Source organism: Schistocerca serialis, chromosome 3 (genome assembly GCF_023864345.2).
Source record: "Schistocerca serialis cubense isolate TAMUIC-IGC-003099 chromosome 3, iqSchSeri2.2, whole genome shotgun sequence".
Classification (NCBI taxonomy): Eukaryota; Metazoa; Arthropoda; class Insecta; order Orthoptera; family Acrididae; genus Schistocerca; species Schistocerca serialis.
In genome coordinates this window covers 422,119,548-422,144,373 of record NC_064640.1, presented here as the reverse complement: position 1 = coordinate 422,144,373, position 24,826 = coordinate 422,119,548, and the positions used below count along the sequence as shown (strand labels likewise).

The following is a 24,826-nucleotide window of genomic DNA, read 5'->3' as shown; positions in this document are numbered from 1 at the left end:
TATTTGTAACAATAACATCATACTGACAGCCAATTTTTTATGCTGATTTTTCCAATTTGCAGTAAATGTAAGATTTTGTTAGTGTATGTCTCATCTACTGATGTTAGTTTTCCTTTCATGAACTGTCTAGTAGAGCACTAGCATTTTTAGTAAAGGTTGATCACTCAAATTTTTAACAGTACTATGGAGAAATATCAGTTTGTCACTGTAAAGAAGGACCTGGCAAAATTCATCATTTTCATGGCTGCTGCAACAGGCTTTGACAGCAGTAAATTAACCAAATACATTTCAATGCAGGTAACAGTTTACATACATGAAATGTGATGACAAGAGACTGTCATCAGTTTGAGGTGTAATTCTTTTCACTGATACAATGGGGGGGGGGGGGGGGGGAGGAGGAGGAGGGGGGGCAGGGTGGTATTACTATAACTTGATACCAGTCCACATGAATGGTGAGTCTTTCAATGGTAAGCATCTCGTCAGTATACATTTGGCCGAGACATGGATTTTCCCCCTCCCACACTGCTGAAGGTGTGTTTGTACCAGTGCAACTTCTTGTGCACACTAGGTGCATGTAGCTATTGTACAATGAGGAAAAGGGTGCAGGAGTAGTGTTCCCACCCACAACAGGGAGACACGTGCAACAATCTTGCACCTGTCTGCAGTTCTCTCTGTTTGGCACTTTGTTTCACTATATCTCACAGTTAGGAGATTCAGGGTCTCTCACACATTTAAATTTGTCTTTGCAGTAGGACTTTGGCCATTTGGTCTAATGAGAAACATGTGGAATTTGAAGAAAATTATCATGCATTTCCGTTTTTCTGGTTGGTTCATTCCACGAATTATAAAACAGGGTGAAAAAATTACTGACTACAGTTTCTCAAAAATAAGAACACACAAACAACAAAGGCAAATGTTAACAAAATTAACAAAGCCTTTGTTTGTACTTCTGATGAATATACAGTGAAGAGTGATTCTGGAGCTCTTGATGTGCCAAAGCCATTCTGGTTTCTTTATGAGCCATTTCTATTTATATATTGTTTGTGTCCATGAGAGCAAATAAAAGAACAATAAAATCATGCATGTAACTGAAGTAGCCATTGCACACACACGCACATTCTGAAATTAACAGATTCTCGTATTCTGGGCCCAATTACAACTCATATGTGCAGCAAAAGAGACACCAAAAATTACACACAGTGTGAATATAAAATAAACTTATGTGTTACATACTCTGTGAAAAGAGAAACTAAGTCTATGTGGTAGACACCTTTAACTGGAACTTCAGACTGGGGCAATTGTATCTGGTAACAGATTTCGACAAGTCTGAGCTAACCTTGTCACCACTAGTATATAGTGTGTATTTTGTATTTTCCTTCGGTATCAATTGTTTGACATAGTAGAGGGAGCAGAGCAAGATAATGGGAACCTATATATGGGATAGCAACAGTTCTAAGTTTTCCTAGAGTAAAGATATGATGGAAACTACCACTAGAAATTTTCAAAGCTGTCTAAAAAATGCATGCTCAGAGTAACGGATGACTTTGACGCTGCAAATGACTATGCCTTTAGCCTGCTGTGCTCAGCACTGAAAGGCTCATCAATAGTGGTCACAACTTCATTCAGAGAGCCTATTTCTGTAAATATTTCAAACTTTATGTGCACATGTCTCCAGTCTAGTGCAAACGCACATCCATAAAGTACTTTTTTAATTTATAGATAGACTCTGAAATCCAACGTCTAATGCCCGGTATTTCTTCGTTAGCCACTAACCTGTCCTTTACATTGCAGATCTATACACAGCAGTAACTGCTCCCCTCTGTGCTTCTCAATTTTAAACTTCCAATGTATCCATCTTAGACAGCAAATCAGTTTCATCTAGGCAACAACGAAATGCCCAGATTTTTCACATTCTTTCCAATGCTCTACTTTACAAATTCTTAAAGTGAAGCAAATGTATGCATTTGTAACGTACATTGAAGGACTTTAGAAGAATGTTGATCTGATGTTGCTTACTTTCTTCTTAATATAATTTTTTCATATTTCATATCATATTACTCATGATTACATGTTCTGCAAGATAGATAAAATATACTCCCTTGCATTTCCTTTTAACTTAAGAATCTAGCAAGTGCTCTGGTCCTCACAGTAAGCTTTATAAGTAGAAACCTGAAAATTCACATTTTGCAATAAATGTGAATATAGGTGCAAATTCTGCCTCAAAATGCAGAATAATGAAATTACATAGTAAATGCTATATCATAGCAATTTTTTTTCAGAAGATATTTTATCAGAGATAGTTCAAAATAGCTTTATTTTCAGCATATAGGTATTGAAAATTTAATGAATTTTCAGTTACTAGTACAGTGAAACCTCGTTAGTACATTCCTCCTCATCATGCTTTCCCCACATAGCATATCCATTTTTGGAAGACCCAGTCCCAATTTCATCAAATGAATGATAAAACAGCTTATTTGTATGTTCCCCATCCTCATTTAGCATTTTCAAATTTGGCGGTATCTGTACCGTATGGATGCTGCAAACTCTGTCACGAAGAGTTCCGAGAGTGGTGAGTGCAGACTGCTTGCAGCTGCGGGGTCTGGAAATGCACAAGGTGACACTTATTCAATGCCAGCAACTCTGCAAGACATCCAGATCAGGAAGTATGTTTGCATAGGTCAGTAGTAGTTCCCATGACTCAACTTTTGTAGCAACCAAACAATAAACCAAATAGTGCATAACTCAGACACTGGTGTTCTTTGTTCGTGTTTAGCATTTGGCTCACCCTCGATCAGTGAATTTTTTTCTTTTTGTGCATTAACTGGTGTACCAGTACATAATGGATAAGAGAGACAGCAAGTCAGTTAACAAATGAAGAAAAGTAGAACATTATTCCATGAAGTGGACAGAAATTCACACATTAAGCACGCTGATGATGAGCGTAAACTGAACATTTCTCGATCAAAATCAAGTACAACAGTGAGCAAACTGAAAAGAACTTGAGCACCACAGTTGGTAGTTGGAAATAAGACAAGACGAGTGCGCGAAGGTCAGTTTCCAGAACTGGAAAGCCGTCTACCAAAGTGGAAAAAACAAACTCTTGCTTTGAATATTCCGACTGATGGTACTGTAGCTCATGCTAAAGAAATGTATTTGGCAGAAAAGTTGAGACTTACAGATTTTGAAGCTTCCAATGGTAGGATCGAAAGTTTCACGCACAAATAATTTAATGTATACTGTGTTTGAGGTTAGGCTGGGTGCATAAATACCATAACTACCAACTATAAAATGACTTGGATATCTGATGGCCCCTTTTCTTAAAGGGTTCCTTGAGAAAAGAAATTTTTAACATATCTGACAAATCGAACCAACAAACAGTTTTACTGAAAAATTATCTGCTGAAAAGGTTCACATTATACCTATTCTAAACTTATGCTAGTTATTTATTGTCTACATTTTTGTAAAACAAAGCAAAATAAATAAACAAAAAAAAAATATGGCTTAAATTAATTTGTGGACCGTTTTCTTAACCCTGCCACTTATGGTATCAGTATTTTTCAAACCTGTTCAAACACAACAAGAGCTGGTACGATGATAGCATTTAATTCTATTTCCTCTTGTTTTTCCACCAAGTTAAAAAATTTTTAAGCAGAGAAGTCTGTCTTATGGCTAGTTCATAGTTTCTTGTGTATCCCTTGCACTAGCACTGCTAGAGTCAAATGTCTTGAGAATGTTTGAGCAATGTCTATACTGTATCGAGCACTTTGTACCGATACTGGATTGAACACAATGGGAAATCTCATGATCTGTTCGAACACAAGTATCGGCTGACTACCCCTGACCTTCCAAATTCTCCAAAATTCTTTAAAATAAATCTGTATGTGACCTCACTAGCCAAAGCTTCACCTGTAAATGTAACAACACCTATATACTCTATTACACAGCACAAAAATGTTGACCTCAGCAGCAACAGTTTAATCTGCTGACATAAGATGACCCCGTATTTTTCGATTGGAAAAATCCCTTATCTTATTACCAGATAAATAAAATAGTGACACTTCAGTCATGGAAAAATTCTCTTCCATTATAGGAAAGTACAGCCCCAATGACGTTTTTTTCATGCAGATGAAATGGGCTTTTTTTCCACCTTCTGCCTGACAAAACCCTTGAGATAAGAGGAGAAAAATGCTACAGCAGAAAATTTACTAAAGAGAGACTGTTTTCTTATGTTGTAATGAAAAGATAACATAAGTTGAGGCCGCTAATGAATGGAAAGTTTAAGCGTTCACAATGCTTTCAAAATGTGCAGACATTTCCATATAAATATACATCTAATGCGAAAATGTTGGTAATAACTACGATATTCGAACAATTCTTGCGTTCCTAGGATGCAAAGTTAAGTGTTGGAAATATAAAAATCCTCCTGTTTATTGACTAGTGTGCAGTGCATGCTGAAGATACGTCATATCTGTGCAATATAAATTTAGTGTTTTCTCTCCTCCCCATTGTACAAGCCATCTTTAGCCACCTCATCATGACAACATTAAACACCTGAAACAAAAATTCGGGAGGATTCTTGTACATAATGGACTGGCTTGTCTTGACAAAATGCTGAGAAAGGTTAAAATTCTGTGATGCTACGCTTTTTGTACGAAGTGCCTGGGATTCTGTGCAAGAAGGCACAATCTAACACTGCTTCAAGAAAGCTGGCTTTCACTGGATACTTACAGAAGACACCACAGCAGAAAATGAAGGAATCACACCTCTAAAAATGGCAACAAATAATGGAGCAAGAAGAAAACACTGACTACCTTAGTTTTGATGAATATTTTGAACGTGACAAAGGTCTTGTCATCTGAGAGTCCACGAAAACTGATCAAGTCTTACAACGAAACAAGGAGAAAGTGAAGACAATGATTAACCGTAACCTTTGCTGGTTATTACAACGTCAAAAGTTATTGCAGCAATGAAAAAAAAGGAGACAATGTTTTGAGTTCTGAAGTCTATGAAGAAGTGATGAAAGTACAAACTAAGATCGACAATACAATATTAAAATTAGGATAAAGAAACAGCCAAGTGTTAACATGTTTTTCAAACCTTTGTGAAGACAGGACCATGTACTGTATCTTATAGTGCAGTTAGGCTGACAAGATGTACAATACACCCACAGTTTGTCGAAATGACAATCCCTATTCAATTACCAGTAGTGATTCACTATTTGAGAGAGACTTGATGAACAATTTTTGTTTTGCGAAGTAATAAAAATTGCAATTTTAGTATATTTTTACTTTTTCTACATCACATACCAGGTATGTATTTTGGGCACTAGAGGTTATTCTCATGTGTCACTTTACTTTCTTTCATTCCAATTGGGTGGTGATAAAAGTTACACATCTGATACAATGGATTTAGCAAATGTTGCCAAATTTAACACATTTTGTTTCTTGTAAACTAACATAATTTTGAGAGTTCCTGGGTGCGATATTTAACATTTCCTCGACAACGTGCATCCTGAATTAGAATTTAGTGAAATTATAAGTTAGGAAGTGTGGAACTATGAGAAAGCATATTACCATAAATATGGTACCCTCAATTCTGCATTTTCAATGACAAAAAAAATCTATTCACTACCAAATTAAGTGTTTCAACAAGTACGGTTTCCTGTTTGTAATGTTCAAAATCAGTGGCCCTTTCAAAAACATGCTAGCAAGATTTTACTGTACTGCTTATGATCTGGTAATGCCTAATTTGGAAAGGTAACATGTGTAATAACATGTTTGCAAAATAAGAATTGCTTGAACACAACTACGTATCAGTGCATCCAATGCTCCTGGTGCAACAATAACTGTGGATGTCTGATTTCTCTCTACACATGTCACGTAATGCAAAGCAGGACTCAGCCATGGGACACAGTATCTTAAAACTAACAAAACGCTTGAATTAGTCTGCCAACTGAAGTTCAAAAGCTGGTATAATCACTACATTTACATGACAACTTCCGGGAGACAAACCACATTCTGGCAACAGTTTTTCCCTGTTGTGGTTACATGCTAATGGTGAAGCCGTTTTGCTAGACTGGTGAAATACTGCATCTCGGTATCAGTTGTTCCAGTTTTTTATTTAGTCAGCACAACAGCTGATTTTCGCCAATTAAATATTACAGCTAGACAACTTCATACTCAGTCTAATATTTCTAGTTGCTCTCCACTGCTCAGAAAGTAACTTCATCCACATTAGCTGAAAATTTTTAACAACAAGACGTGACCCAAGATCCCAAGCATGTTTAAAAAATGATTGTCCATTTACATGGGAACGAAAACAAAATCTATTGAAGTTTAAACCCGGCATCTAGGCTCGCATTTCCAGAATAAATATTGGAGTGTTTACATGGCCAACCTAAAGTAGTAGTCAATCTTTTTATACTAACTAGAAGCTGAATTGGCAAACTTATTGTTAAATCCAGTTTTACGAGCCCCATGTAGACAAAGTGAATATGGTTACTTGAATATGGCAGTTTTAGGTGGTGGGTGTTTCGAGCTGTTGCTGCATCAAATACTGGTAGAGGTTGGGCCTGAACTACCTCATTTATGACACTGCCAACCTATGCAAGCAACCTCGTTGTAGCCATTACCGAATGCTCTGTGTTGTGTGTGGCTCACTGTTTTTATTTTCTTATTTTGAAATGAGTGAAAAGAGTGATCCCGGTCCATCATGGAGTTCCATTATGAACCTCAGAGCACCAGAAGGGTTTGGTTACCCTTTGACCAGCTCCTCTTGTGGTCAAGATTCTAGTTCGTTGATGATCACGCCCGACTGCCAGTTTATAGAGCCTACGCTCTACACTATAGTGACTGGAAGAAAAAACCTGTCAACTTATTTTGACCAAATTTAAAGTGCTAATGTGTGAACAGAGTTATTTTCAGTTCAACTTCCTTGGGAAGTACTTTGTCAGTTCTATCTGTAGCATTGTCATGTACGTGTTGGATGGCTATGAAAGATCACAAAAGGTCAAAAATTAATATTCTGCCTATTTTGGGACTCTTGAACTGGATGGGAAAAGAAAAATAACGTCTAGAAACACGTTAAATCAGAAAAGCACTATTCACCAGCAGGAAAATTGTGCCAATTCTAAACATAAAATCATTTGTTAGAAGCATACATAAACACAAAAATACAAATCAAGAAAAGAAAATTTTGGAAAAAAATTGTTAAAGTTTCAAAAAAGCAAACATTTCTGTCAAAAAGCTTTTTTTAAATCAATTTTAATGAACTGCTTTGTCTTCAGGGAGATAAGGTGACAACCTTTTAAATTTGCATATCTAGTCATCTACAATGCTTCCTCCAATTGAGGATGCAATAGAACTCATACACCCAACCGGTGACACATCGAAAGTTTATTCAAACCTTTAGCTAGGTTTCAACAAATATAAATCTGTCTTCCTCAGAAGAAGTAATAACAACTAAAAGTTGAATATATTACAACTCATACGTGCAGCAAAAGAGACACCAAAAATTCCACACACGGTGTGAATATAAAATAAACTTGTATGTTACATACTCTGTGAAAAGAGAAACTAAGTCATAAGGCATAGTCAACAGTACAAATGGTCCATGTAAAATGTAAGGCTACGTGCACCATACACACAGACAACTAGCAGGACAGGAGCGACAAGGCAGCAGGAAACTTACACTCAGGTGGCACTCACATAGGAAGCAATGTCAACCATTAACATGTTAATAAAATAACATTACAGAAACATAACAAAAATTATAAAAAGCATATGAACTTATGGAAATGTTAAAATAATGACACACATTAAAGTAAGATGATGACAGATTGCGTCTGAGAAAAATCTCTCTCAACAGCATGACAAACCCTATACCGTTACTATGTTAATTGAAGAAAAGGCCACAGACAAAGTTTCCAATTTTATGCTATAATTTATTGTTAAAAATAAAGTCCCTATAACTGAAGTTGTGCTTAAAAATTTAAAATTTTTCGAACAATTCCAATCTAAGACCGCTCTCTTCCTCACGAACGCATCTTCTAATTTAATAGGGGAGTGTGTACATTCTATGAGACTCTCAGTGTAAGTAGAATCATGAATGTTACTGCCCTTTTTACACAATGAATGTTCTTTGAATCTGATGTTGATTGCTCTTAGTGTGTTCCCTACATAGAAACAGGGACAATCATTACACCTCATTTTATAGATGCCAGAATGAGGTAATGGCTTATTATGCTTTCAGTGTGAATTAAATTTTTTCCAAGACTGCTGCTAGTTTAAAACAAAACTTTACAGCCATATTTCTTAGTAAGAAGACAATGTACCTTATATTAAATGTAAGTATGGTATGGAATGGAAAAGAAACTCCCTTCGTCTTTACCTTTTTTCCCCAGCTTGTAATCTCTCAGAGTGGATTCTTAACCGTTTTCTTACCCAATATTCGGTCTACTGACGACTGTTCATAGCCATTATTTCTGGCTATACTTTTAATCAAATTTCTCTTTTCCTGAAAAATCTCTGGGTATAGTAGTGTAACCAAAGCACAATAAATATTAAATGTAGAAGGGCCAATTTGTGCGCTTATGGATGAGCCGTATCAATTCTGATAATGTTACCTTAAAAAACTTTGCTTGTGAAAGATTATAAAATCAGTTTTATCTTTTTGTATACCCAAAGTAAGATCAAGGAAATTCAATTTACTATTTTCATTCTGCAATTCCTTGGTGAATACTACTTTACCATATAACTGATTGAAAGTAGTATGAAACAGCTGACCTAATTCCTTAGAAGTGCCTATGAACAAACTTCAAGAGAATTTGTGAAAATGTCAGTTAAAATGCTGGCAAGGGACTACCAACGGCCAAGCCGAAACACTGCATACACAATTTTTTGTTAAACATGAAGTAACTGTGTTTAAGTGCAATTCGAAGCAACAATGGAAGTTCAGCAATTTCAGGCTCTGTTAACTTTTTGTGAAAATGCACGTTATTTTCCAACCACCTCGAAAGTAGTGTGAACTGGAACATTGGAATATAAGCTAGTGCTATCAAAGGAAGCTACCTTGGCCTGCAGAGAACATGCTATAGTTTTCGAAGGTACTTATGAAGAATCAGGCAAACTGTTTCATACTTTCAATTAACTGCATGATAAAATAGTTTTCACTAAACAACTGCAGAATGAGAATAGCGAGGTGAATTTTCTTAATCTTTTTTGAGTATAAAAAAATGATGAAACTGAATTCTGAATCTTTCATAAGCCAGTAACAGCTATGAACAGTCATTAGTAGACTGATTATTGGATAATAGAACTGCTAAAAATGTCCCACTCAAAGATTACAAACTGGGAAAAGAAGTTAAACACAAAGGGAATTTCCTTTGCCGTACCAATTTTAGAAAAGCTAAGAACTAGCAACTGCATTGGGAAAAATTTCATTCACATCTTAAAGCATAATAAGGAACCATTATCTCATCCGGGCCTCTATAAAATAATGTGTAATCTCATGGCTCTACTTATGCCATCTACACAATACAATTTACACATTCCCCGATTAAACTGGAAGATGTGGTAGGGAAGGGAAGAGTTGTAGATAGGACTTGTCCAAGGAATTTGAAATTTTTAAGCACAATTTCAGTTCTAAGGACTTTATTCTTAATGATAAATTACAGCTTAAAATCAGAAACTTTTTCAGTGGCTTTTGGCCTGTTCTTCAATCAACATAGCGGCAGTATCAGGTATTCCATGCTGTTTAGAAAGATTTTTCTCAAAGAGGCTATCTGTCATTATCCTACTTTAATGCATGTCAGTTTGGTTCACGTTTGCGTACATTTATATGATTTTTTATATTTGTTATGTTACTGTTTCTATGATATTATAATGTAATTTTTTTTAATATGTCAGGTGTCTTTTGCAGTTGCCACTGTTTCTTACGTGTCACCTGAGCATAATTTTCCTGCTGGCTTGTTCCTTCTATCCTGCTAGTTGTCTGTATGTATGATGTACATGGCCTTACATTTTACATGGACCATTTTTACTGTTGACTAAGCCTTATGACTATGCCATGGCATTTGTATGCATCATTTTCCTGTTGACTAAGTCTTATCACCAAGTTTCTCTTTTCCACAATACGTAACATGCAACTTTAATTTATATTTCCACTGTAAGTAATTTTTAATGTTCCTTTTGTTGCACATACGACTTCCATGTACTGATTATAATATATTCAATTTTAACACCTGTATGATTACACTGCAAAGTTAAAAAAACTGTCTTACAAGTGAAACTTGTCTAATTATGTAACATATTAACGAAACACTAGCATCCTCATAATGAAAAAACCACATTTAACAGAAGAGTCAACACTAGTGGACATTGCACAAACACAATAAATGTGCAAAAGACAGCAAAAAATAAATAGACAGTTTCTTTGCTTGTGGGATAATAAGCAGACATACTGCAGTGTAACAAGTTACAACTTAAGGATAACTACGAAATACAATAAAAGAATGGTAGGAAATTAAGTAACTTACCACAATCCAAAAACCAAAGGTCCCCTAGACGACAACCACTCATTCCACCATAAATGACAATACGAGTTACTTCAGTGGCTTTCTGAGTGTATGCCACTGCTGTGTGAGACTCCCTTGGAGATGGTGGTGTACCCTTTGTTTGTGGAATGTCCCAAGCAGTGGTACTCGTCTTCAAATCCAGAGTATAAAGATCATTCAGATACCTAGTTAGGATAATGAAGAAAAAGCAGCAGCTTTTACTTTCACAGTGTTGAAAACCTTATCGTGTTCATATATATAAACAAATACCTGAACCAATGTATTATGTACTGTGAGGAGAAACAGACAGTAACAACAAAAATATGACAACAGCACAAATCAACATGTCTTGATATACAAAAAGAGATTTCGTAAGCCTAAGTTACAACTGTTTAGTAAAATAGTGATTTAACAATACACTGTCACCAAACGTTCCCACATCAAGTACTACAGATGGCGTTACAAGGTAGGTAGGAAGAGATGAAGATGGAAGTGGAAGAAAAAGCAATTCAGGATATAATACTAAAATTACATCCTTCTCCACCAAGCTACATGTTCTGCTCTCTTAACACTTATCATATATACTACCTCCTCTTAGAGCAATAAACCTATGCCCTTAACTTTATAGTGAGGTTTACTTCCTCTATACCCTGCCAACTTTAAATTGATTATCTCCAATCTTATCAGTATGTCCAATGACACCATTACACAAAACTACTACTTTTCACAAGTCAATCAACACTGGTGCACAGTCTTATGATCCGGAACTTTATGTCACAATCTCTTCTCCCATTACTGGCCAAATACAATCAGTGAACATTTCTTGCATCACTATGATCTGAACCAGCTAACCTAGTCAAGCATCACCACAGTGGTGTGTCTTAACAATCCCAGGTATGGATGCAGTTAGATATACAGTAAAAGAATATATTTGGAAGTTCAGCTCTTACTTTCGCATGTATCAATAATGTGTGTCTCCCACAAAACAGGATTTTAAAAACTGGATACTTTACAATGACAAAAATATTAAAGTGAAAAGGCAGAAGGAATTGAATGCCAGTGTGGAGAAGGCTTTGAAGCACTTAGGACTAGCACCAGTGCCTAGAGGCACCCTCGTAAACATAAAACATTGGGTACCCTGAGCACTGATCATTAAGTTTGTCTAATATGTCAAAGAGTGAAAGACCAAGCAGTGTATGATAGAAATAAGTGATATGTGTTGGTTCATGGGTATAGCATAGCTGGGTGGGTTGGTTGGTTGGTTGATGGGACCAAACAGCAAGGTCATCAGTTCCTTGTTTCAAATGTGGTCCATTCAGACGGATTGACATCTCAGAAAAGTCAAACTGACAAAAGATAAAAGGCCAAAACATGTAAAAGTGCAGTCGTGTTGTCAATGGCAAAAACAAAATGACAGAAGTCAGCAAGTGAGCAACCCCAAGGCTATGCTAGAGGCAGGAAATATCCCACCCCTGATTCTGTACAGGCAAGACCACCTGCTATTTAAAAGCATTCAACAGCTAGAATGTAAAAGTGCATATTGTAAAAGGAGACTAACCAAACCTAAGAAGTGATAAAAACAGAGTAAAAAAGGAAAGAAAAGAGGATCTTGGCCAGGGAGGGGAGTCAGGAGTCTCCAAACACAGCTGACAGTGGGGGAGACAGGACAAAGAAGGAAGCTGTAAATCACAGCGAAGAAACAAAAGATGGAGCCCAACCGGTAAACCCGAGTGAGGGAGGGAATCAGGTGGGCAACGTCCTTGGTCTGGGAACAGATTAGAATAGAAAGGATGAGTGGGAGAGGAACGGACAGCGACTGCATAAGAAACCAGAAGCTGGGACTGCCAAACAGAAAGGGGAGGCCGAGGGGGGAGGAGGGGGGTGGATCCCAGCTTCAACCAGGAGACTATCAACAGGGCTAGTAGGGAAGGCACCAGTGGCCGATCGAACACCACGATGGTGGACCAGATACAGGAGGCACAGTGTGGAAGGAGAAGCTGAACCATAATCTTGACAACCATAGTCCAAGTGAGACAGCACTAAAGGCGGAGAAGAGCCGAACGATCCGCATCCCAAGAGGTGTGGGCAAGGAAGCGAAGGACATTTAGTTTACGGAAACATACTATCTTCAGAGGTCTGATATGAGGCAGCCAAGTGAGCTTGTTGTCGAAAAGAAGACCCAGGAAACGAAACTGTGGGACCGCAGGTAATCATTGTGCATCGAGGTAGAGCCCCGGATCGGGGTGGACCATAGTACGGCGACAGAAGTGGACCACCAGCAATTTTAAAGGAGTGAATTGAAACCCGTGTGAGAAGGTCCACGCAGAGGCACGCCGTATAGCTGAAGCTGCCACTCTGTAGAGGCCATCAAAGAGGAACTAACCCAAATGCAGAAGTCATCCACATACAGATAAGGGGTGACCAAAGGACGGACAAAGGCCAAACAAGCCCATCTATAGCAATGAGGAAAAGAAATACACTCAATACGGAACCCTGTGGGATGCCATTCTCCTGGGTCCATGGAGAACTACAAACAGTAACAACCCGAACAAGACCGATGGAACAGGAACTGCTGGATAAAAATCGGGAGTGGGCCGCGAAGACCCCACTCATGAAGTGGAAGTGAGATGTGATGGCACCAAGCCGTGTCATAGGCGTTGCAAAGGTCGAAATGGCGGCGCTGGGAAAAAGCCTGCTAAACTGCTGATTCCAAGCTAAGTAAAAGATCGATTGGAGACTGTCCCTCTCTGAATCCACACTGGTAAGGGGACAACAGATCCCGATATTCGAGGACCCAATTGAGCCGACGGGCTACCATCCATTCAAGTAACTTGCAAACAACATTTGTCAGACTAATAGGCTGATAGCTTTAGACAAACAAGGGGTTCTTACCAGGCTGAATGATGGGAACTACGATGCTATCCCTCCATTGAAAAGGGAAGTCACCCTGGAGCCAAATACGCTTAAACACCCAGAGCAGATGTTGTCGTTGTGGAGCACCAAGATGTTAAAGCAATTGGTTACGAATGGGGTCTGGGCCAGGGGCTGTATCATGAGAAGAAGAAAGTGCAGAAAGAAGTTCCCATACAGTAAAAGATTCATTGGAAGATTCTGACTGACAAGGGGCAAAACATAAGGCAGAAGCTTCGGCCCGCTGTTTCTGGTGAACGAAAGCAGCCAGATAAGAGGTTGATGCTGATGCTGTTGCTGTTGCAAAACAGGTCGCAAAATGTCCTGCAAGAATCAACGTGTCCATGCAAAGGCCATCCGGGAGGGCAAGGCCTGGGAGGATAGATTACCGATGGCAACCTTGGAGAGAGCAAAGTGTAGCCCATACCCGTGACCCCAAGGACAGTAGAACCGAGGGAAGAAACAAAGCGTTCCCAACATACCAGTTTGCTCCGTTTGATTAAGTAACGGACTTTGGCGTGAAGACGTTTAAAGGTAATAAGACTGACAGTGGATGGTTGCCTCTTAAGGTGTTGCAAAGCTCGACAGCAATCACGGATGGCAACAGCAACCGTCAGACTGCACGATGGGGATTGCCGGCGGCGACATGGTCAGGATGAGCATCGAATGGGAAGGCCAGCGGCATGAACAATCTCATCATAAAAGTCATGGTGGACGACATCAATACAATCCGACAAAAAGGAAGAAAGAACAAACTGTGAACTGTATAGAGGCCAATTGATGCGTTGGAAAGACCAACAAAGTAACCTGTCCATAGGGGAGCGGGAAGGGAGCGAGAGAATCAATGGGAAGTGGTCACTATTGCAAAGGTCGTCTTGTGGCGACCAGTGGAATGAAAGGAGGAGGGAGGGAGAAAAAAAGACAAAGATCAATGGCAGGAAAGGTACCACGACCAGCACTGACATGAGTAGGGGAGCCATCATTAGGAAGGCCCAATTTGTGGTCTGCAAGAAACTGGTCTATGTGAAGACCCCAACTATACGGAAATGCACTGCTCCACAAGGGAGGATGAAGATTAATATCCCCAAGAAGGAGGAAGGAAGGAGGAAGTTGCTGAAGAAGGGCAGTTAAGGCGGCAGTAGGTATAAGAGTCCTGTCAGGAGGGAGATAAAGATTGCAAACCGTGACCTCAGAGTCCAGGTGGACCCTAACAGCAACTGCTTCCAATGTAGTTTGAAGAGGAATCCACGTGCTAGCAACATCCGTACAGGCCAATGTACAAATGCCATCAGAGGCCCGCAGGGGGCCGACCTGATTTTGACAGAAAGCACAGAAACCACGGAGGGTAGGTGTGTGATCAGTAAAATGAATTCCTGTAGAACCACACAAGCTGCAGAGTAAAATGAAATAAAGGATTTAAACTCCAGAAGGTGACCGTAATATCCATTACAATTCCATTGGATAACCACAGAATGATGATTCAAATGGGGGGGGTGAACAGGCTAAAGCCAGCCGTGCTGCCGGGTCACCATCCGTCTCCGACAAGGAGGGGGCGACACCCATGGACAGCAGGTCAGATTCAGGTTGCGAAGGTGGGGACAGGACCTCTGGTGACACCAAAAGCTCCGTGTCCCAGGACTTATGTTTCTTCTTCTTTTCTGTTTGAGACTGAGGAGGGCTGCATGGCAAAAAGGAGCCAGCTGGAGCAAGATCTAGAACATTAAGAGATTGAGTGACCTGAGGGGCCCACAGACCATGGTTCTTGTGTGGCAGCAGATCTTCGGCCTGGAAGGTGTTGGGAAGGGGGATCACGGGAGGGGCACTCTTGACTGGCAGACGCCGAAGAAGTGGGACACTTCTCCAGCTGGGCGACGGGGGAAGGGGGGGGGGGGGGCGGTGCCTGGAGGGGAGGGTGTGGGAGCCGCAGTGAAGGGAGGGGGAGGAGAGGGGTTCGGGACTAGTGGGAGGAAGGCGGAAGGTGTGAAGACGTAACTAAATATGATTTAGCTACATCTTCTTACGAGCCTCAGTGTAGGTTAGACAATCAAGGGACTGGTACTCTTGGATCTTCTTTTCCTTCTTATAAGCCGGGCAATCTGGTAAACATGGAGAATGATTGCAATGACAATTAACACACACAGGAAGGGGAACACAGGAACTCCACTCATGGAGTGGACGTCCACAGGCACCACAGAGAGGGGTTGACAGGGGGAAGACATGTTGCCAAAACACAAGCTCTTAAAACATCTCATAAGTGGTGGGGTGTACGGCTTCAAGTCACATCGATAAACCATAATCTTGACCTTCTCAGGGAGGGTATCCCCTTCAAAGGCCCGGATAAAGGCACCAGTATCAATGCGATTGTCCTTTGGGCCCTTCTGAACACACCGAACAAAGTGAACACTCCGCCGTCTTCTATTGTCCCAAAGTTCCTCATCAGTTTGAAGGATGAGGTCCCTATGAATAATTACACCTTGAACCATATTCAAAGACTGGTGGGGGGAGGGGGTAATGGACACAGGAATTGTGTCGACATGGTCACAGGCACAAATGGCCGCAGACTGGGCAGCTGAAGCAGTTTTGATCAACAACAAACCTGACCGCATCTTGCTCAGAGAGTCTACTTCACCGAACTTTTATTCCATGTGTTTCACAAAAAATAAAGGTTTGGTATTGATGAAAGTATCCCCATCAGTCCTGGTGCAAACCAGATAGCGGGGGAAAGGATTCGCCCCTAGCCAACGAGCCTGGCCCTGCTTCCAGGGGGTAGTCATGAAAGGGAAGGCTGACGGGGCAGAAGAAGCAGCACTAGAAGAATCATTTCCATGCAAAGAGATGGCCGTAGAAGAACGGCCAGAGTTCTGGATCTGTACGCGTTTCATTTGCACAGCGTCTGCCACGATACCACCTACTCCGATCAGGGGATCTCCCCACGGGAGCCACCTAGCCACAGCAAGGGCCATCTGGAACGGCAGCCATTGCAGGGAGTTCTGATGCTCCAGGATGACAACCACTGCTAGGCTTACATGAGGTGGTCACAGCTCAGGTATCGGAAGTGTGATCCCTGTGTTTTCAGGACAGGCTACTGCACTGGCAATGTACCCTAGCACAAGACAACAACGTGAAGGAAAGGGTGGAAGGAACTAGGACGACACACGCTGGAGACACTAGGTAAGGTGCTCTTCCCCAAATGGTTCCCACTACGGAACAGAAATTTAGTAATGGAGGTTAAACCCCAGAGGGCGACCAGATAACACCAAAATACTGAGGTAATTACGCAACAAAACCAAATGGCAAAGTCAACATAACCAGGAGGATAGCGGGGCCACCATAAACAAGGACATCGAGAGAGGGAGAGGAGAGGGCGAAGGGGAAGGAGCAACGAAAGGAATGGAATGGAAATGCAGCCCGGGAAAGAAGGAAGGCTGCAATAGCTCGGGGCCCCGTGCTCGCCACGCACGTACTCACCACGTACACACGCGCACGCTATATAGCACCATTACAAATCAAAGATCACTAGTATCAGGTGTTGTCAGTAGTGAAATTAATCATAAATGGGTGAGGCAGTATAAACTCTGTTCCTCTGGGTTTTTTGACAAGTGAAAGATCAGTATTCCATGCAGAATGTAAACAAAAACCACCATCTCTTAAGATTATTTGCTAATTTAATTTCAGCAGCTTGCTTAATAACACTATTCCAACAGCTGTAACTGCACATCAGCTCTGCCACTCCCAATTATTGGGATAGTGTAATCAAGGATGCCGTTTAAATTAAATTAGCAAGTAAGGGTGCGATTCTGTCAAAATACTGGCAGTTGTCGGCAATGTCCAAAGTTATTTGAACATTGGATATGCTAGGAAAAACTAATGTCTCTAATTTTGTTATGTTGCCTATTTTCTCATACAAAATATAACACTGATGGCAGCTGTTGTACTGTCAACTAGCATCTGAGGTAACAACATATCTGGGCAGTTCTAAAACCTAAGTCCCATTTTTTGATACACAAACAACAGTTCATTTTCTATAATAGACGCATCATTTTGAACATTGAAGGGTGCTATATTTTTCCACAATCACAATATTGGTCAAGACAATTTTGTAGATTCTGTGGCAGTTTTACAACTGCCCATGTCATACCAGTTCGCTGCTATGTCCTTCATGAAGCATTGAACTTTTTTTCTCCATCTCTTAGTTGGAGCAGAACCACTGTCCAGAGGAATGTTCCATCAACGCAGGAAAGAGGTGGTAGTCACTCTGTGCCACGTTCGGATTGGTTGGTGGATGGGTAATGATGTTCCAACCAAAGTTTTGTGGGAGATTGACAGTTTGACAGGCGACATGTGGCCCGATGTTCTCATGGAGAAGGCTTTTCTTCCTCAGTTATGAATTGCCCTTCTCAGTTTTATCAGTATTTCACTGCCTGCCCACATGTAGCCCATCAATCTCCTGTGAAACTTTGGTTAGAACCTCCTCATCCAATCTCCAAACACCCAGGACTTTGGGGATAGGTGATAGTCACTCGGTGCCAAGTTGAGGGACAATTTCTGTGGACAGTTCTACTTAAATGGTGAGGTGAAAGCTGAGGTTCAATGCTTCCTGAAAGACATGGCAGCAAGCTGGTATGACATGGACATCGCAAAGCTGACATAGCCTCTACAAAACTGCATTAACCGAATTCATGATTGTGGCAGAAATATGAAGCATTGTTCAACCTTTAAAATGATGCTATTACTTTAAAAAAATAAATGCTTTTTCTATATCTAAAGATATAGGATACTTTACTTCTGGGATTGCCTCATAGCTTCAGCCCACATTGTCAATGAGCTATAATTACACACACTATGAGGATGAGGAACTGTTAAGGTGCTTCACAGGTACAATGGCGAGGGTCCACTTGTCACAAAATGAGTCCACTGTGAGAGTCTGGTATGCTCAAAGTGTAAGCAATAAAAGACAATGGCTTCTACCTGAGAGGCTCTAGGTGACATCACCTGTGTGGACAATGACTAACCTTTTCAAACAGGACTTTCCCTTCAAACCCAAGAACAAAAGCACCCTATATATCCAACTGTCCTTTTAACATCTCTGGATGACAGACACAAAACTGACTCAGTCATTTTAAGTCCACAATTCATCAACAGTTTGAAGGTTATGACCTCTGTAGCACATGGTATCCTTAATCATATTGAGGTTTTCATGCTGAATAATAGTGACTTGCATGTATCCCATCTAACTGCATTATTTGGGTGTACATTTGACTATGTATTTGTTTTGTTGTAAATGAGGTCCATTTCTATTCTGTTGTAATGAAGCTACTAATCCACATTGGTTCTTTGTGTATTCCAGAAGTAATAACAATTTGTTACTGTAAAGGTATGTTCATCAGTTCTAGTGCACACCAGATATCACAAACTATAGTCAAATTTATTCAAGTTTGTTCTCATCCCATTGAGTGGCCAGAAACTCAAATGCTTAAGTGTTATATAACTTTCTGCATTACTACAGCTAGCCCTCTGGTGAGACAGTTGATCTGTACAGTTATTTAATGGATAAATTTGATGAATTTAGTTTTTTGATCATCAGCCCTAATGCTGCTCACTGCTCTACCCATGGATGCCACCCAGCCATGGCAATAGTCACTCTGCACAGTGGTCATTGCCTGGAACCTCACAGTAAAACACTTACTGCACAGGGAGTTTACAGTTTACGCATCAATATCTTAGGCCCCACATTATTCGATGGCTACGACAGAGGGTACATGACAACCTCTCTACATTGGACTGGCTACTGCATTGGATTTTTTGTATGCAAGTAACCGTAAGTGTGCTTAAGATCTTTAAGTAACGCAGACTTCTCGAGACAGCCTGTACTGCTGTAAGATTTCGAAGGAAAGGGTAGACTCAAATCCCAATGGAGACTAAAAAATTAAAGAAGCCATAAGTTATAGTGGTTTGGCAGATAATAAAAGCCAAAAGGAGACTTTGATCATAACTATGTTGTCTTGAGAGCTTGTCTAAGTTGGGACTCTGTTTAGTCACCTCTTATGATAGGCAGGAGGTACTGTAAGCCATCCTAATCCTTGTCTCACAGGGGTGTGTATACAGAACAGTAAAAGATTAAACTTACAATATAGAAAAAGAAATAATACTGCAAGGATTCAAGGACTCTGTATTCACCACATACATACTCACAAGGATGGTGTGAGCCTCCAGAGGAAAGAGGGAGGGGGGGGGGGGGGTGGCAGGATGGAGTTTGTGTATGTGGCAGGGTAATCGGGAGATATAAATACCATAAAAGAAAGTCTGAAGTTATTATTGTGAAACTGTTTACATTATGACCCTACATGGCTAATTTAAATTAGTCCAATGGAAAACTGGAGTTGATAGCAAAAGTAAAGGTATTCAAAGAAAATGGTGACTTTTAGGGCAAAATTTAAACACACAGAGAGGGAAAGTAGAGAGAGAGAGGTGGCCTGTCTGATCTGGAGTATAATCACACTATAAGGGCAAGGTAGAGGCACAATACAATAAAGGTAGAGGTAGAGACAGACAGTCAAAGGGCATGTCCCCTAGAGCCAAACTCAAATATAAATGAGGCTGAGGCCAACACTTAAAGGGAGGTTTACTATCTTTTGGTTAAAATATAGATTTTTTAAATTGCATTTTTGGATCCATAAAAGTGTTTGGAATCTACTCCTGAAACAGTTTTTCCGAATATGGGATTGAAATGTTTGTTATTCGTGGTTGAAGAAAAAAGTGCACCTGCCTGAAACCGGCCTTTTTTCAAACACCGCTTTTTTGGGAAATTTCGACTTAGTAGCTGTGAAAAATTATTCTATGTGCTTGCCCATGACTAAAACTGATAAAGTGACCAAGGAGCTTACGACGTACTACGGCTTGGCAATCCGACGGCATTCCAATTCAGTGGAACAGATGAAGAAGGCAATTTGGACAACATATTTCTACAAGTGTTTGGCAGATGACCACCCACAACACCGAAATTGCCCGGCTGGGGAAACCAGTTGGTGCAAGTGGCACATTGCAGAGGCTACCAGACATCTGCACAAATATCAACACGACCAGCCGCTCTCCAAAGAAGTTCAAAAAGTGATTCATCCGATCTATGAGGCCCTTTCGGAGGGCGAGTTATTGTACCGGTGCATGGGAGGAAACTCACAAAATTCAAATAAAAGTTTAAACGCGTGCGTTTGGAAATTAGCCCCCCAAGCATTTGCATTCTGGTGCGAAGACTGAAGATTGTGACTTTATGGCAGTGAGCAGCTTCAACGAAAGGTATTCAGCAATTCTGAAGACCATGACAACAATGGACTTCACCCTGGGATTCTATCCGACGCAGTTTGCCAAACATTCGGACGACCACCGGACTCAAGCGGCCGAAAACCGCTTGTCACCGGCCATACGAGTGGCTCTGGAGCGGCACAGGATGGCCCAGATAGATCAGAACACCCTCCATGAGGAAGATAAAGGACTAGTTTATGGACTCAAAATAGCAGATTGAACGTAAGTTACATAATGTTGCATTTATATGTAGTCAAAATTTCAAAAACGTTTTTCTTGAAATTACTTTTTTTATCACGCGGTACGGTAACTTCAAATCTACTGAACCGATTGGCATGATAGTTCGTTTCCGATGAAGCAAACTAAAAAATTGTCTAGGAGTTGTACCACTTTTATTCCAATCTATCAACTGTAAATATTTTCACCTGGGGGGGGGGGGGGGGGGGGGGAGGGGGGGAAGGGGGGAGGAATCTATGAAAAAAATCCTATTTTTTTTCAAAATGGCTGCCATTTTGTTTCCTATGGTCCAAATAACTTAAGCAAACCTAAAGAATCTTATATACTTCGCTAACGTCAACTCAATTTTGATTTCAGGCGAGGCGGCTGACCTGCGACATACCGCACATGGAGGTCTATATCGAAATTTTGTTTCGTTACGACGGCACTTCCGCCTTTGCTCTTCAACATTTCCGGTCGAAAAAATTCCAGTTTGTAGAGGAAATATTAGTAAACATTTTGACCAAATCTGACATTGATACCTAAAACACATCCCGAGAAAAAAAAATTTTTTTCCGGCCAAAGATAGTAAACCTCCCCTTAAGGCAAGCCCCCTTTAACAGAAGAACATTACAAGAGAATGAGATTCAAAAACATATCTGTGCAGGCAGACATGGTGGGGTGTGGGATGGGGGGGTCGCAGTCCATTAACTCTCTCCCATGTGTCTGCAGGGGCGCAGCACACAGTATTCGTTACACAGACACTCCAAACTGGTTAATGAAAGAATGGTGAAATATATCTGTGACAGGACAGAAGGTTTTAGGTACCATCACAGAATGATTCGCTTCAACATATTAATTTATCGATGGGCAAGTATTAAATACATGATGAATGGTTATGAATGCATGTATGTACAGTAACTGAAGTCTCTACATGTGCATATATTGTAGAAAAGTGAGCTTCCAACAGTGCTTGACAGAACAAGCAGGTTGCTTCAAAGTGTCTCCTCGCACCGGCAGCGGCGGCAGCGGCAGCAGCAGCCATTAGCTGTCTGAGCCAGAGAGATCATCACATCATCAAGCTGGCCACTATTCGACAAGATGATGGGGCCAGGAACTTACATTTGTTACAAGCAATGGAATTGTGAAGTGATTTTCTAAATTGGTTCCCCTATGGTTTTTGGGATTTAGAAGTTCATTTCTGATTCGAGTGTTGCTAGAGAAGCCTACACTAGAACTGGTAGGTACAAGCTCTAATTAATCATCATGTCTAACAGTCACTCGAAAAGACAGTAGATTGCAGATTGATGTGGGCCTGTGACTAATACACTGTGAGAGAATATTGTCAAGAGCATTTATTGAATTATTGAGTTGGTACTAGGTCAGTGTTGTCAATCAGAACTTAGTGTGACCGAGTTCTTACATGTGTTTAGCAGTGTATCAGCTCCAATTTATATCGTTCCATGAGAAAAAGTAGGATACGTTGAACTAATTGATTTGAGTTTATTTTGGCTTGTAGTGCTGGGGAGATTTTTCTATGATCAAATACAGTTAACTGACTCTGCAATAGCATGGATGAAGCTTATTAGTGTTCACATGGTGTAGGAAGAAATGGGCCAGCATGCTTTTGCAACATTACACTCTAATTTCTGTAAAACTGTGGTCCATATTTGGAGAAGTTGATGTCTGACAGTGTTATTCAGTACCTGGACTGGACTTAAGAGTGTGATTCTTGAATTTCCTGGTGCAGACACGATTTCAGAAGTAGTAGTAGTAGTAGTAGTAGTAGTAGTTCAACTTGGTGGATGTTGTATTCATGTGTGCTCTAAGGTATTTAGGCAGTTGCGGTCTTTATGTGATTTTGGGCACCCCCTCTAAGGTAGTCGCGTGTTGAGCAGTTCATGATAGTGTATATATTCGAGTATGCACTACACGTAATAATTGTTATTGTGTCTACCACTGAGTTTAAGTCTCCATTGGGGTTTTATAAAGCCAGGAACCAGAATCGGCATGACTTATGTAACAGAGGACACAATTACTGTTGCCTGTAAAATCATTGACATTAATATTTGAAAATAGACTTCATACCCCACCAGAACCAATCAATGTTATTCGATGATATTCAATTCCATTGCTCGGTAGGGTGGCAAATGGCAAATTTAACTTCGGGGCTATCAGAGGGAATGCTATTACCAACTCCTGAAATGGATGAGCCTTGATTGTTATGTTAAAGTTAGTACAAAATTTTTGCTGGCACATAGGATTTTTGTTTGTGTTTTGTTTTATCTTTTCTATACCGATTTGTGTGTTTAATTTTTTGAATGTCACTAATACACATGGAAACTGTTTGTGATATATTAATTTGATGCAAATAAAGAAAAGTTAAACTGAATTCCATGTTCAGTGTATAATTCTACTGTGACAAGGATTGAATGCCCACTGAAAAATATGCAAGTGGCATAAATAGTAAAGAGCTACATTGATGCGAAGTTGTTAAAAGTCAGCCTTCCAGGTCAAATAACTAGACTCAAAGAATCACTGTCACATTGAGATTTTATTACAATTTTAAAAATCAGTGATTAGAGAGAAAAGATTTAATTAGATTTCATTAAATAAAAGGCAAGGGTGTTAACTTTTTTATTCACTTAATGGTTATTTTAAGGGTTAAAAATAAAGAAGGAAGGAAAATGGACAATGAGAAATAACATTTGCAGCCCTAAAGAGAGCTAATATTATCACATAGATGGCTACTGCTATATTGCTCATTTCATTTACAATGAAATTATACCTTTGGTTCAGACCTATCATACTAGGAATGGTTTATTAAATTTAACTGAACAAAGACGAAAGAAATTGAGATTTACTGTAATTAAGTGAAACATTTGACATGGTAAATATTTGCTACGTGTTTTTAAGCGATTTATTTTATGGTAGTGAGAGAGGATTTTTGAGTAGTAAACTATACTGATTGTTAGCGTGAATAATGTAAATACCCAGCAATAGCTATAGATATTTCGGGGTTTAAAGTTGTTTGGTGTCAATAAGAAATTTTAATCATTTAGATAATTAACAATACCGCCGTAATCGGCGCAAGTTACAAATTTTAACGTAACTGAGATCTGTTGAGCTGTTGTTAATAGCAACCAACTTTACAGCTCATTGAACAAGTGTATTTAGGTTTCAGATAAAGTGCAATGTGCACAAGATTTCATCAAATCGTAATTACTATAATGATAAGTACTGACGCAAAAGTGTGTTAAGCATTCATCTCTTTAGCGCATTACAACACTACTGACGAATTTAGTATAGACAGAGTCTATACAGGGCATATAATCTGTGTACTTCTGTTTTAGTCAGATGTGTAGTTTGTGCACAGTTCCTATAACATTCATTCAGTTAAACATCTTTGACTAAGATTTAATGATTTATATTAGTACTGGGGCAAGGTGTGTGTATTCTTGAAGGCGAGGCTATTGTTGGTATTCAGGTCACAGTCACGCATTGACACACAGATGAAACTGGCCTAGCACAGTATGTATCATGTCTTCATAGTGACTTCAGTTGACCAATTCAGCACTCTCACATTACCTAGTCCATCAATCTCATGTCAATTCCTCCTGTGCTTCCATCAAACCACCACCAACATAGCAGTCTCCTTATCACACAGTATTATACAAAACTTTAACAAGCAAACCATATTCACTATCAGGAATTTTATTAAAACTCCCTCAGCGTAGAGAGATTTCTCTACGTACCTGAAGTGGCAAATGCTTCCCAGTCTCCATATAGCCTTAAGGATAAGCTGAAATACTTCACTGTCTTTGCAGTTAATCCCCCCCCCCCCCCCCC

General features: G+C 39.9%; 1 protein-coding gene across 2 annotated transcripts in view; it reads right to left on the bottom strand.

The window, feature by feature from the left end:
• LOC126470300 (host cell factor 2) overlaps positions 1 to 24,826 on the bottom strand; it is a 280,358-nt gene that overhangs the window by 227,472 nt on the left and 28,060 nt on the right. For both annotated transcript variants that reach the window (XM_050098071.1, XM_050098070.1), the window contains exon 4: positions 10,535 to 10,737. In XM_050098071.1, coding sequence (XP_049954028.1) covers positions 10,535 to 10,737 — 203 coding nt within the window. The remainder of the gene's footprint in view (positions 1 to 10,534; positions 10,738 to 24,826) is intronic.